At 32.6% G+C, this 12,886-nt stretch overlaps 1 protein-coding gene across 1 annotated transcript; it reads left to right on the top strand.

Annotated features, from left to right (window-relative positions):
- Nucleotides 1–4,584: 4,584 nt before the first annotated feature.
- On the top strand, nt 4,585–8,147 carry LOC101894534 (protein peanut). The gene has a single exon (XM_005178802.4). It carries the CDS (start codon nt 5,484–5,486, stop codon nt 7,113–7,115), a length of 1,632 nt encoding a protein of 543 aa, XP_005178859.1. The 5' UTR covers nt 4,585–5,483; the 3' UTR covers nt 7,116–8,147.
- The last annotated feature ends 4,739 nt before the right edge of the window (nt 8,148–12,886 follow it).

The following is a 12,886-nucleotide window of genomic DNA, read 5'->3' as shown; positions in this document are numbered from 1 at the left end:
ACCCACTCTCTGCATCCATTACATCGCACCGAGACAGATCTGTGGTGGATGACGTTCTGACAAACCGAGCAGAACCAAGGTCCGGGGTTTTCCTCAATCCCGGCACGGACCAATAAAATCCGGAGCAAGCATTCCGGGATATGCTGCTCCCAATGCAGAAAAATAAACAAACACAAACATGTACATACTGGGTTGGCAGCCGCTGGCCGAAACTGGAATCTTGTTGTTTCGGGTCAATCCGGTATCGTAGAACCCGCTGCCGTGGGATTGGGAAGCTTTAGCGTCGACACAGCTGCTGGGACAATGAACTTTTGGAATTGAAAATGTTGAATGAAAAATTATTTAAATTTGTAAAAATTATTGAAAAACGTGAATTATAATAGCCTCCGACTCATGTAGTATAAGAAAACATATAAAAATCTACTTATATTTTTTTTTAAATTTTTTTTGACATGTCAATGCCAACCAATCGTTGATGCATCTACCTGTATTCTTCTGTCATGGAAAAAAAAAAAAAAAAAAAAACTATTATTTAAGCTGCTATCAGACGCTGAGTGTTTTACATATGTGCTATAACTTTTATTATACATTTATATTTTCTGATGTATGTCAGGACTCAATTCTTGCTATCATACACTTGCACATGTTTTTTTTTTTTTTTTTTTTTTTCATTTTCTTTGGTGACATCATGGCAAAATTAAGAAGATCAAGTCATTTCAAATAAACATTCCCATCTTTGCATTTTCTATAATGTAGCCTGTCAAATTACACTGCATGGAAATCAGGTTCAATGAGATGTTGTCAAATCAATAATTAAAAAAACAATGGTAAACATATGATTGCTTGACTTTACCTTCTTAGTTCTACCATGGTTATATGTCAAAGTTTCGAACTTGAAAACCATATATTTGTCGAAATCAAATTTTATGAAACCAACTTGAGGTGTGGCCTGGTAGCTTAAGCATAGATGTGTCATTTGGTCATTGGTCATTTTCATGGAAAAATCTTTGGTTTAAGCTGCTATCAGACGATGTGCTTTCACTTTTAATATCCATATGTTTTTCCTTTTGATTAAATTATATACTTTTCCGCTGAAAATAGGGCTCGCTGTGATCGAAATAGTACATATGTACTTTACGCATGTAATTGACAACTAAAATGTCGTCCATGTATCACACGATGTGTGCAACTTCTACATATGCGAAATTTGACACCACATATGTAAAACTCTTATCTTCTGATAGCGGTTTTAGTAATTTGACAGCACATATGTAAAACACTTATCGTCTGATAGCGATTTTAGTAAGAAAATCAAACTATTTTCCACTGCTCTTAAAATATTCCAAAATTCTAATAAAGAGGAACATAAGTTGTAATTTTTTATTCAAAGGGGTGGAGTTATATTTGCCCCTCATATTGTATTAATCGAATATGTAAAAAATAATAAATCGAACACCTTATGTTTTTGGTCAATTCAAATTTCGTCTCAGCAATTTGAGGTGTGACCTGGAAGCTTTAAGCATTTATTCATTCATTTCGCTGTCTTTCAAATGTGTTCTTATACCCTCCACCATAGTATGGAGGGTATATTAGGTTTGTCATTCCGTTAGTAACACATTGAAATATACATTTTCAATCCGACCAAAGTATATATTTTCATGATCAGCATAAAATTCTATGTCGATTTAGCGATGTCCGTCCGTCTGTGGAAATCACTCTTGCTTCCGAACGAAATGAAGTAGGTTGATAAAATTTTACTCAAATGTATATTATGTCTGCAGGACTTTTAGTATTGAAAATGGGCCATGTAGCTACCTATTTTGGTATAGCCGCCATATAATGGTACCTCCCGGTATTCGGTACTTTGATGATTTTAGGGAAATTATTCACCGGAATTGTTTTAAATTTGGTATTTGAAGTTCGTAATAGATACTACAGCCTGTGACAGAAAATTGTCTATGCAGGTGAACGTTTTGGTATACCCCCCATATAATGGTACCTCCCGATATTCGGTATTTTGATGATTTTAGCGACATTATTCACCGGAATTGTTTCAAATTTGGTATTTGAAGTTTAAAATAAATAATACAGCCTTTGACAGAAAATTGTTTTTGCAGGTCTACGCCTTCGTATAGCCCCCACATAACGGCACCTCGCGATATTCGGTATTTTGATGATTTTAGCGACATTATTCACCGGAATTGTTTCAAATTTGGTATTTGAAGTTCGTAATAAATACTACAACCTAAGGCAGAAAATTGTCTCTGCAGGTCCACGTTTTGGTATAGCCCCCATATAATGGTACCTCCCGATATTCGGTATTTTTATGATTTTAGCTACATTAATCACAGATTTTTTTCAAGTTTAGCATTTGAATATTGTAATGGCTTATGACAAAAGTTGCCTATGCAGGTCCACGTCGCAGTATCGACCCTAATATAACTGCTACACTCGGCATTTTTAAGATTTTAACAGAATTTTGCACGGTTTTTATTATTATTATTATTATTATTATTATTATTATTATTATTTTTTTTTTTTTGTTGACAATTTGTTCAAAAATCAATTTTTATAAAAGAAAATAAAAATGAAAAACAAAAAATCCACATCTCAATATACTGCGTTTATACCAGACCTAGTATTTCTTGATTTGTAAGGGGATCCGAAAGTCTGCCCTACACCTACATCTATATATGCATTTTACGAACAAACGTCAGTTGTTTGACCTATAATTAATATATTTAATAAATAATATATTGAATAATATATTTAATATAAGCTTTTCGATAAGTTGCTAAATGTCGTGAATGATAGTCAGCTGATCTTTGTTTACATATATATGTTCATACAAGGTTTACCGACTTCAGTACTTATAAAATATTCATTAAAATATCCAGACAATTATATCTATGTCGAAAAAAATAATAAGTATATATCTGCAGTTATAGTCCGATAGAACATTCTAGGAAAATTTTTCTATAAAGAATTTCTTTTCCAAGCCCCTAAACATTTTTCTGTAGAAATTAATTTCAACACCAGTAGCGCTAAATAGTCATCATATTTTTTTATATGATTGTTCTAAATATTCCATAAAAAACCTATTAGATTTTTTTTCATCCAACAAAATATTAAAAATTCTATTCACGTCGAGATTGTAAATAAAGAATTCGACGTGAATTTATTTTGAGCATGCGTTGTTTGGCAGGCTGCTTAGGCTTGTGTTTTATGGTGTTTCATTTCGATGACTGGCTGGTGCTTGTCACATCTACTCCCATGTCTGTTGTGGTTCGTCAAAATACGAACAATCGACAAAAATCCAAACAAGAGAAAAAAAAACAGACAGACAGACTAAACAAACGGTACTTAATGGTCAGTGGGACAAGTACTTTGATGTTGGATACTCTAATGGTGGAAAAAAGAGCGGTCTGGGGGAGAAGAAGAGGAGAAAAATGCGAGGAAATAACCGAGTGTGTATTTAGTTGTTGATTGTCTTTTTTTGTTTTGATTGTTTATTGGGGTGGAAATGGATGTTTTAGAATTTTTTAATCAAGTCTTCAAGCCAAGAAAAAAATATTAGTTTTCAGTCTCTTTTCACATTTTCCCGGTAACGATGTAATAGAAATGTTTTTTATATAAATCAACGTTTTCATAACATAAGTTACTAGATTTTTTAAACGTCAAATAAATGACGTATCTTTGTCAAATGGAAAAATGGTGTAAATTAGTCCATAATAGATTTCCTATCTACATGTGGCTTTTCGATATCTATTAGGCCACAATAGAGAGTTTAATAGGTTTTCTCTATAAGCCCTTTTTATTATGCAGATCTTAAAAAATCATAATTCGCATCCATCCCTAACAGCTGATTACAATTTTTCTGAATGTGTCAAAACAGACCAAGCATACAAAATTAATCCAGGTGTCAGTAGAAATAGAAAATTAGGACAGATCGATCAAATTTTGAAAGCAAATGCATGCGTTCCTATTATTTTTCGTTTTTGTTATTAAAAATTAAGGGCAATATCAACTAAAAGGAAACAATATAGATTTTTCTGATATTTGTTTTGTAATATTAAATAAATGTCTAAAATTAATGTTGTAGTTGCTGAAAATATTTCTGAAAAAGAGAAAAATATATGTATTCCATATAATACTTTTCATAATTAATTTCTTTCTACTGCTATGTAATAAAAAATTTAGTATATTATCCTCTATGTCATTGATTTTTAAGAATTGCCGTCGATTTTAACATTAAAAGCCAGTGCAAACACAGGCGGTAGAAAGTACAATTACTAACATTTTCCCATCTCTGCTGGAAATGAGAGCGCAAACTTGTAATAAATTGTATATAAATTTGAATTATTAATAAAATAAATAAAATGTATTAAATTAAGTAATATTTATTTAATTATGAAATTTATGTTTTCATATCAAAAATTCCAAAAAAGTCTCCAGCAACTCCCACACTTCTTCATTTCAATTTCCAATGACAACACACACCATCTCCATGGCCGATAAGAATAACGCATTACGCCGTTATCATACACCGCACTGCTGTGACGCCGTTAATTCCACTCACAATAGACTTGGTTCTCCAGGGGCATTAACGATGAGAGTCGAGTGCGAGCACACACAACAACCGTCAACCGTGAAATCGAAGTAATACTTTTTTTCCCATTGAAATAAACTAAACGAATTATTGTTTGAAATAAAAACAATCGAAGTGCAAAGTAGCAACAAAGCTAAATTAACTAAAATTCCGAAAACAACAAACATAACAAAGCCTGTTTTACGCCAAAAAAATAAAGCGAACTGTATGTGTGCCGAGTGAGCAAATTAAAAAGGACGGAAAAAGCAAAAAGGAACAAAGGAAGAACAAGAAGAGGAAGAAGAGAGATACGTGAAAAAGGCAACGAATCAACAGCAAAAAGCAAAATTTTAGGTGTGACATGATTTTATTGCATGGAAGAAAATACGAAGCGTAAAGAAGTTCCAAAAAAAAATAACACAGAGTGCGTGCGGTTAAAGAAGTATTGGAAAATCAAAAGCAAATGCACACAAAATTAAAACAAAATATTGTAAATTTCTGTTAACACTACAGCAACAACCAGAAATTGGAACAAAGAAAGAAAAAAATAAAGCCAAGAACGACGCCTTTTTATTGCATTTGAGAAATAAAATTGGAAAATTCTCCCTCATACAAAACTATCCATGTGTGTGTAGTGTGAGTGTTGTCCCCCTCCTATCTCCCATGTTGTGTTGTGTGTATGAGTGTTGTGTGTTTTTTTGTGAAGCAAAGATAAACCCCGTACATTGAGGCAGCGGCTATAGCAAAAACAACAACACCAATCATTTAAGCGGTGACGAATATTGCAGTAAGGATCGTACGACGCAACGACGACGCCATCAAATTTTCAAGTAGCGCGTTAGGCATCGAAAGCAAAGCCAAAGGCCTGTCAAACAAACGAACGAACGGCATCATCATGCAGAATAGTCCTCGTTCCAATGTCAATGGAGCCATCTCCTCGTTACCCAGCACTTTGGCACAATTGGCCCTCAGAGATAAACAACAACCTGCCTCTAATGTAACAGCCACTAGTGTATGCGTGGGCGGCGGTTCTGGTGTCCTCTCTAAGGCGGCCGTGTTACAACAACAAGCCAATGGTTCGCCTGGTGGTGGCGGCGGCAGTGCCGGAGATTCCTCAAATCTAGGCCATAATGATTCCAATAAGTTGACCACAGAATTACAAGAGAGAGAACAAGAAAATCAAAAGCAACAACTGCAACAGCAGCAGTCACAGCCCAAACAGAAGCCACCATTGCCAGTACGCAACAAGCCCATGGAAATTGCAGGTTACGTCGGTTTTGCCAATCTGCCGAATCAGGTGTATCGCAAAGCAGTTAAGCGGGGTTTCGAATTCACGCTTATGGTGGTGGGCGCCAGTGGTTTGGGTAAATCTACCCTGATCAATTCCATGTTCCTGTCGGACATCTACAATGCTGAACAGTATCCTGGTCCTTCCTTGCGTAAGAAGAAAACCGTGGCCGTAGAGGCCACCAAGGTGTTGTTGAAGGAGAATGGTGTTAATTTGACACTGACTGTTGTGGACACCCCCGGTTTTGGTGACAGTGTGGATAACACAAATTGTTGGGTGCCCATACTGGAATATGTTGACTCGAAATATGAAGAATATTTGACAGCTGAATCCCGGGTGTATCGCAAGCAGATACCAGATAATCGTGTCCACTGTTGTTTGTATTTCATTGGACCCACAGGCCATGGCCTGAGGCCGTTGGATATTGCCTGTATGCAAAGTCTGTCGGATAAGGTTAACTTGGTTCCTGTCATTGCAAAGGCCGATACATTGACACCCGATGAAGTGCATTTGTTTAAGAAACAGATATTGAATGAAATTGCCCAGCACAAAATCAAGATCTATGACTTCCCCTCAACACTGGAGGATGCGGCCGAGGAAAGTAAAACCACACAGAATCTAAGGACCCGGGTGCCCTTTGCTGTGGTCGGAGCCAATACCATTGTAGAGTTGGCCGATGGCAAGAAGGTGCGAGGCAGACGTTATCCTTGGGGTCTGGTGGAGGTGGAGAATTTGTCCCACTGCGATTTTATTGCATTGCGTAACATGGTGATAAGAACCCATCTCCAGGATCTCAAAGATGTTACCAACAATGTCCACTATGAAAACTATAGATGTCGCAAACTATCCGAACTGGGTCTGGTCGATGGTAAGGCCCGACTCTCCAACAAGAATCCCTTGACACAAATGGAGGAGGAGAAACGAGAACATGAATTGAAAATGAAGAAAATGGAGGCAGAGATGGAGCAAGTGTTCGACATGAAGGTAAAGGAAAAAATGCAAAAACTTAAAGATTCCGAAATCGAGCTGGCCCGGCGCCATGAAGAGCGTAAAAAGGCCTTGGAGCTGCAAATACGTGAGCTGGAAGAGAAGCGGCGGGAATTTGAGCGGGAACGCAAGGAATGGGAGGAAGTCAACCACATCACATTGGAAGAGTTGAAACGACGCAGCCTGGGGGCGAATAGCAGTACGGATAATGTCGATGGCAAAAAGGAGAAAAAGAAGAAGGGTTTGTTCTAAGGCTTGTTTGTCAAAGAGGAGTAGTAGAGAAGACTTAGTGGTTTTTTCCCAAAACAAAAAAATCGAAACGAAAATCTTTACAAATTACAAACAAAGCACAGCAGTATTTTTTCATTTTTGTTTTAAATGATTTCCCTGAAAATTTCCCCCCCCCCACTCCCTGAGATTTTGTTGAGCACCGGATAATTTGTAATATCCCTCTGGTATGATTATTTTAAACAATTATTATTGGAAGTTAAAAAACAACACGAAATTTAATTAAGAAAAAACCTTGATATTTGACGCTATTAAAATAGTAAAAACTTCTTTAGTCAGCAAAGTAAAGCGAACGAAAGAAAGAAAGAAATGGAATTTCAGCACAATTTTATGGAAACAAAATAAACTGCCAAAATCTCCCAAAATTTTCTCTAAGATACCTATTTTGCTAAGCTATACCCTACTTTTGATTTACTGTAGTTATTATGCCCTTAGCTATTCTCTAGATTTGCCGCCGCTTAACAAAAAATGAAACGAAAAATATGAAAGGAACCCCCCAACATTTTTGTAGTCCTTTTGAAAATTAAACCTAATTTCTATTAACTTTTTTTTATAATACACCATTTATTATATAAGTATATAGTCGTGTTACATATATATAAATATACCTACCTATAACCATTCAATATTTTGCAATATTCTGTTTCTTTTTTAGAATATACGATATGATTTGTATTTTGTTTAAAAGGCTTTACAACAGCAGTCCATTAAATACGAACAAGATTATTATCATTCATTTAGTAATAATAAATTAATTTATTATTATTTTTTGTAGGCCAAAAAAACAAAACATATATCAACCCCCTCGCCACAGACACAAAACTTTTGTAAATATAATCATTAAAAAAAAATAAAAGTTTTTCAATGTTTAAAATATTTGAAACCATCCCCACTTAGCCCTAGCCCGCCTAAAAATGTTTTTTTTTTAATTCGAATAAATGTGTAATCTTAACACGAAAAAAAATCAAAATAAAACACAACACTTTTTTTCTTTTACTCTCTCTTTCTTTTCTCTTTTGCAGAAATGTACTACTAAAACGGCAAGAAATCCCCCACTTTTTTTGAATTTGTGGACTGCCCAATTATTTAAAATTGATTTTTTTTAATTTGCTTTTCCAATTTTATTTGAAAAACAATAATAAAATGTTTTCTCCATTTAAGAATGCAATTTTGGTGTGTGGTTGTTTTAAGGAATATTTTTAAAAATTTTATAACGGATTGAGAAGACGAAGAACAAGGGCTGTACAAGGTCGAAGACAAGAAGGCTACTTTTTACAACAATTTTAGAATAAACAATAAGTTTTTACACCATTCAGATTTGGCTTTCTTTGAATTTCATCAAGTATTTTCATGAAGTATTTTGTTCTCAGATGGACTTACTGGTCGACACATGGCCTAAGGCCGACTTTATATAGGCATTGGTCATGTCAAAAGACACAATTGTGATTTGAAATTCAAAGAGTAAAATCACAAAAGTTCAGAAATTGTTAAGTTTATTTTCAAAATGTTCTCAAAAGAAGTTTTCTTAGGAAGAGATGTCACAGGGAGATGCACATGGCTAGATTCTTCATTCATGAAAATAGGTGTAAAATGAAAAATATTTTCTTTGAATTTTTTTCATTTGAGATCTTTGTGCCCTTCACTATCAGCAACACTTCGTTGGAGATCGCATAATGTATATATCTCTATGATCAACGTCCTTGTCGAATTAGAGATATCCTTTTGTTGAAATCACTCCAGAGATCAGATAATAATCACGGGGATTGCTCTTAATAGTGGTACTTCCTGATTTTTGGGTTTTTAAAGGTTCTTTGTTCAACTAAATTACCTCTGACTTCAGATTTCAGGTTCTCTGTGGGTTGTATCTGTTGATATAGCTCCCATAAAATTGAAAATTCAGATTTTTGGAAATTTCTGCTCCAATTACCTACCGAAATGACTGTAATGTCAAATTTCGACTTCTCAGGGGGTAGATAAAGTCCTCTCAAAAATATTTAATGTAGGCCTCCTATCAGATTGTTCTGGTTTTTGGGTAATTTGGAGGTGCCGGTCCCAATGTCCAACCAAATCGGCTGCATTTTGAAATTTCAGCTTCTCCGAGGTTAATTTCTTTAAAAAAAAATCTTTGAAGGTCTTCTTTTTCCTTAGGCCACATATAATTGTACCTCCTGGCTTTGGGTATTTAAAAGGTTTCTGTTCTAATTTCCAACCAAATTGTAGTTGTTAATTGAACCTCCAAATTTATGGAACTTTGAGGACAGCCGATTTGGTCAAGATTTAACATAGTGGAGGGTATAACAAATCGGTCGGCCGAAATGATTTTATTTCACATTTTCGTAGAACAAGAAAAGAGCTCAAGGTCCTGAGAAATTTTGTAAAATCATTCCATTTTGTTGACCTTAATGCCGAAAAGGAAACTCTTCTCATACTTGCGTAGCATATTATTTCAAAACTTTTCCTGGAATACAGATGTCTAGAGTTCGAAAAATAAAAGAGACCTTCACAATTCTTTTGGCCCCATTGCTTGACGCGATGCCAACAAATTTGGCCAACATTTTATTTTTAAAAATTTAATTTTTCATGGACATTTTGGAAAACCTGTATGATACCTTTAATAAAAACCTACAGAAAATTTTTGAATTTGTATTCTTCAATTCCTGTTTAGCATGTTTCTAAAGGCGTATTTTTTCTTCTTTCTTGGGAATTTTTTCTAATGAAATTTCGATAATGTAGCCAATTGGACAATTTTAAAAATGCCAATAATATCTGGAGACCGGTAACTTTTGCTTTTGAGGATATGATTTTAGATCTTCGCATATAATTTTTTCTAATTTGTATTCTGAATTCCAGGGGAACATTTCGTCTGCGCCGTATTTTTTCCTTGTTGGGACATATTTTCTTAAGACATTTTTGGAATTTTCCTTGGAGCATTTAGAACATTTTTCGACCAAAAATAGGACTCTGAGTAACTTTTGTTTTTTAAGGTTATGTTTTCAGATATTGATCATGGGGCTTCAAAATTTTTCCTAAATGGATTTTTTTATTTTTAAAAAATGTGAAAAAAAATCCCTCAGCCACATCCACCTTGGGTCCCCATAAAACAGCCACAACCTCCCGAACCCAAAAACCATGTTTAAGCAGCCATTGCTATTTTTCCATTTCTTGAGAGGAAAGTTTTTGAATGCGTATTGCTAAAGTAAGATTTTGCTGGTTTTCTCAGAAATATAATTTCAAAACAAATTTATTTATTTTTATACAATTTTTTTAATTATTTTTTTTTATTTTTTGGTTGAATTTATTATTTCTGTAACAAAAAAATAATGGAACTCCTCTGACGAAATAAAACGGAAGAGAATAACTTAAAAGCAAGTAATGCAAAGAAGGATAACAAAACTAAACAAAAGAAAAATACTAAAATAAAAAGAGATAAATAAAAAAATAATAAAATTTAATAAAATAAAAACAAAAGAACCCAAGAAAAAAAATAAATAAAGTATAAAATACAGCAGGAACTTGGTATTTGTAACAAGGTCAAAAGCAATTTTCCTATAAATGTAAAATTTGTCTGAAAAGATTCTGAAAATTCTGAGTTTGAGTGGAAATTAAAAATTTCATATTATTTTTGAGAATTTCGACAATTTTTATTTTAATTTTAGCTGTCATGGAATAAGAGTATCAAAAAAATTTTTTTTTCTATTTTGGGATAACTTTTGGGTACTTATTTCTGAAAATTTTTGATTTTTATCAGAATTCCTAAAAATGTTGTTGTTTTATAAAAACAATGTTTGTTTATTAGTGGAGAAAGATGGTAATGTTTACCAGGGGGTAAGGCATGGAATACCTAGGTTTCGTAGAGCCTCATCAGTTCTTTGTTTTTTTTTTTTTTGTCTGGGATATTTTATCCACAAGTTATTTAAAAAATAATTCCCATGACAAAAAAAAATTTACTAAAAATAAAAAAAATAAATTTTTGAGTTTTGTCATGAATTTAATAGTTTTCAAGAAGAATATTCTAAAAACTCAGGTTTTTGCCATTTTATCTTTTAAAGTTTCTTTAGTCATCAGGAAAATTAGATAAAATCCATAAACAAAAATTTCCTTTTTGGGACATTTTTCCGGAAATTTTTGTTTGCACTGGAAATTTTCCATTTTCATCAAAAACTATTCAAATATGCATAAAATTTTCGATTTTTATCAGAAATAAAAATTTTCCTTAAAGTAAATTTTTTATATTTGTTTTTTTTTCAACAAAAAAAGGAAATTTTTAGAATTTAAATTTGAATATTGAAAAAAATGTATTTTTTTGCCTGGAAATTGTTAGTTTTCATCAAAAATTACATATATAAAAAATAAATTTTAAAAATGCCTTTTGTGATTTCTTGAAGGCAAGAAATCGTGGAAGGAAATTATTGATAGCTTCCTTATGGATAGAATTCGTGTATTTATTAAAACGGAAAGCAAATTCTGATATCTTAAAGACCAGAAATTGTTGACTTTTTAACAAATTTTTGTGAATTAAAAAAGTCGAGATTTTTAAGATTGCATTTTTGAGAAACGGATTTTTTTTTGAGAAATTTTGAAAGCTCTCTAAAGGATTTGAAATTGCGTATTTTTAATGATTTTTTTTGTGTCTTCATGAAGACAAGAAATCGTGTAAATACATCTAATTTTCTTGAAGTTTGTTTTATTTTTTATCCATTTTTTGTAACTTTTTTGTAGACCAAAAATCCTGGATTTCCATCGTTTTTTGGAAATAATAACTACAGGAGTTTTTTAATGTTTGGAAAGCTCCCTAAATTTCAATTTTCTCAGAAATAATATCGAATTTTGTTTTTGAGGTTAGGTGTTTTGGATCTTGAAAATGAAGCACTGAAAAAAAAAACTCCTAAAATAATTTGTTTATTTTGTTATTGAAATTTTAAAAAATTAACCCAAAAACGGCCACCTCCTGCCGAACTCACAACATTATATCTAGCTATTGTTTGCAACCTTTCTAAAGGTTTTGAAATCGAAATAATTTTTAATAAATGTTTGTGTCTTCATGAAGACTAGAAACTGTGTATTTTTTCGTTTAACGTTTGGAAAGCTCCCTAAATTTAAATTTCAAATTTGATTAGAAATAAAAAAATTTCAGTAGAAATAAAAAAAAAAAAATTAAAGGGAATTTTTAAAATTGTTTGGAATAAATTTTAAAACATTCTTCCGCAAAAAATCTGCTTAAAGAGAAATTTAGTGTTTGGGTCGTTTTTAATTTTTTTTTTAAATTTTGGGAAAAAGTTTGTTATCCCTGAAATGGTTGATTTACATCGAATTCTATGGAAATAAAAATAAAATTTCGATTTTCGTTTGGAAAATATTAATTTTTTTATTTCCATAAAATATAAAATTGCTGAAATATGCTCAAAATCCAAAATTTTTCTTAAAGACGTTGAAAAAAGTAAATTTCAGATTACACCAAACTTTGGGGTAATAAAAATACTGCAATTTTTTGGAAATTTTTGGGAAAAATTTTGTAATTATTGGAATTGGTTGCCTTAAATCTAATTTTCAAAAAAAAAAAAAAAATGGATTCTCTTAAAATACAAAATTGAGAAAATTACTGAAATACTCTCAAAACCCAAACTTTTTCTTAAAGATATTGAAAATATAAACTTCAGATTACACCAGACCTTGGGTAATAAAAATATTGTATTTTTTTTTTGGAAATCTTGGGGAAAACTTTCTTTATAACTGGA

The sequence above is a fragment of the Musca domestica genome, unplaced genomic scaffold (assembly GCF_030504385.1).
Source record: "Musca domestica strain aabys unplaced genomic scaffold, Musca_domestica.polishedcontigs.V.1.1 133, whole genome shotgun sequence".
NCBI classification, from domain to species: Eukaryota; Metazoa; Arthropoda; class Insecta; order Diptera; family Muscidae; genus Musca; species Musca domestica.
The sequence above is the reverse complement of the archived record's forward strand: the minus strand, read 5'-3'. Positions and strand labels throughout refer to the sequence as shown.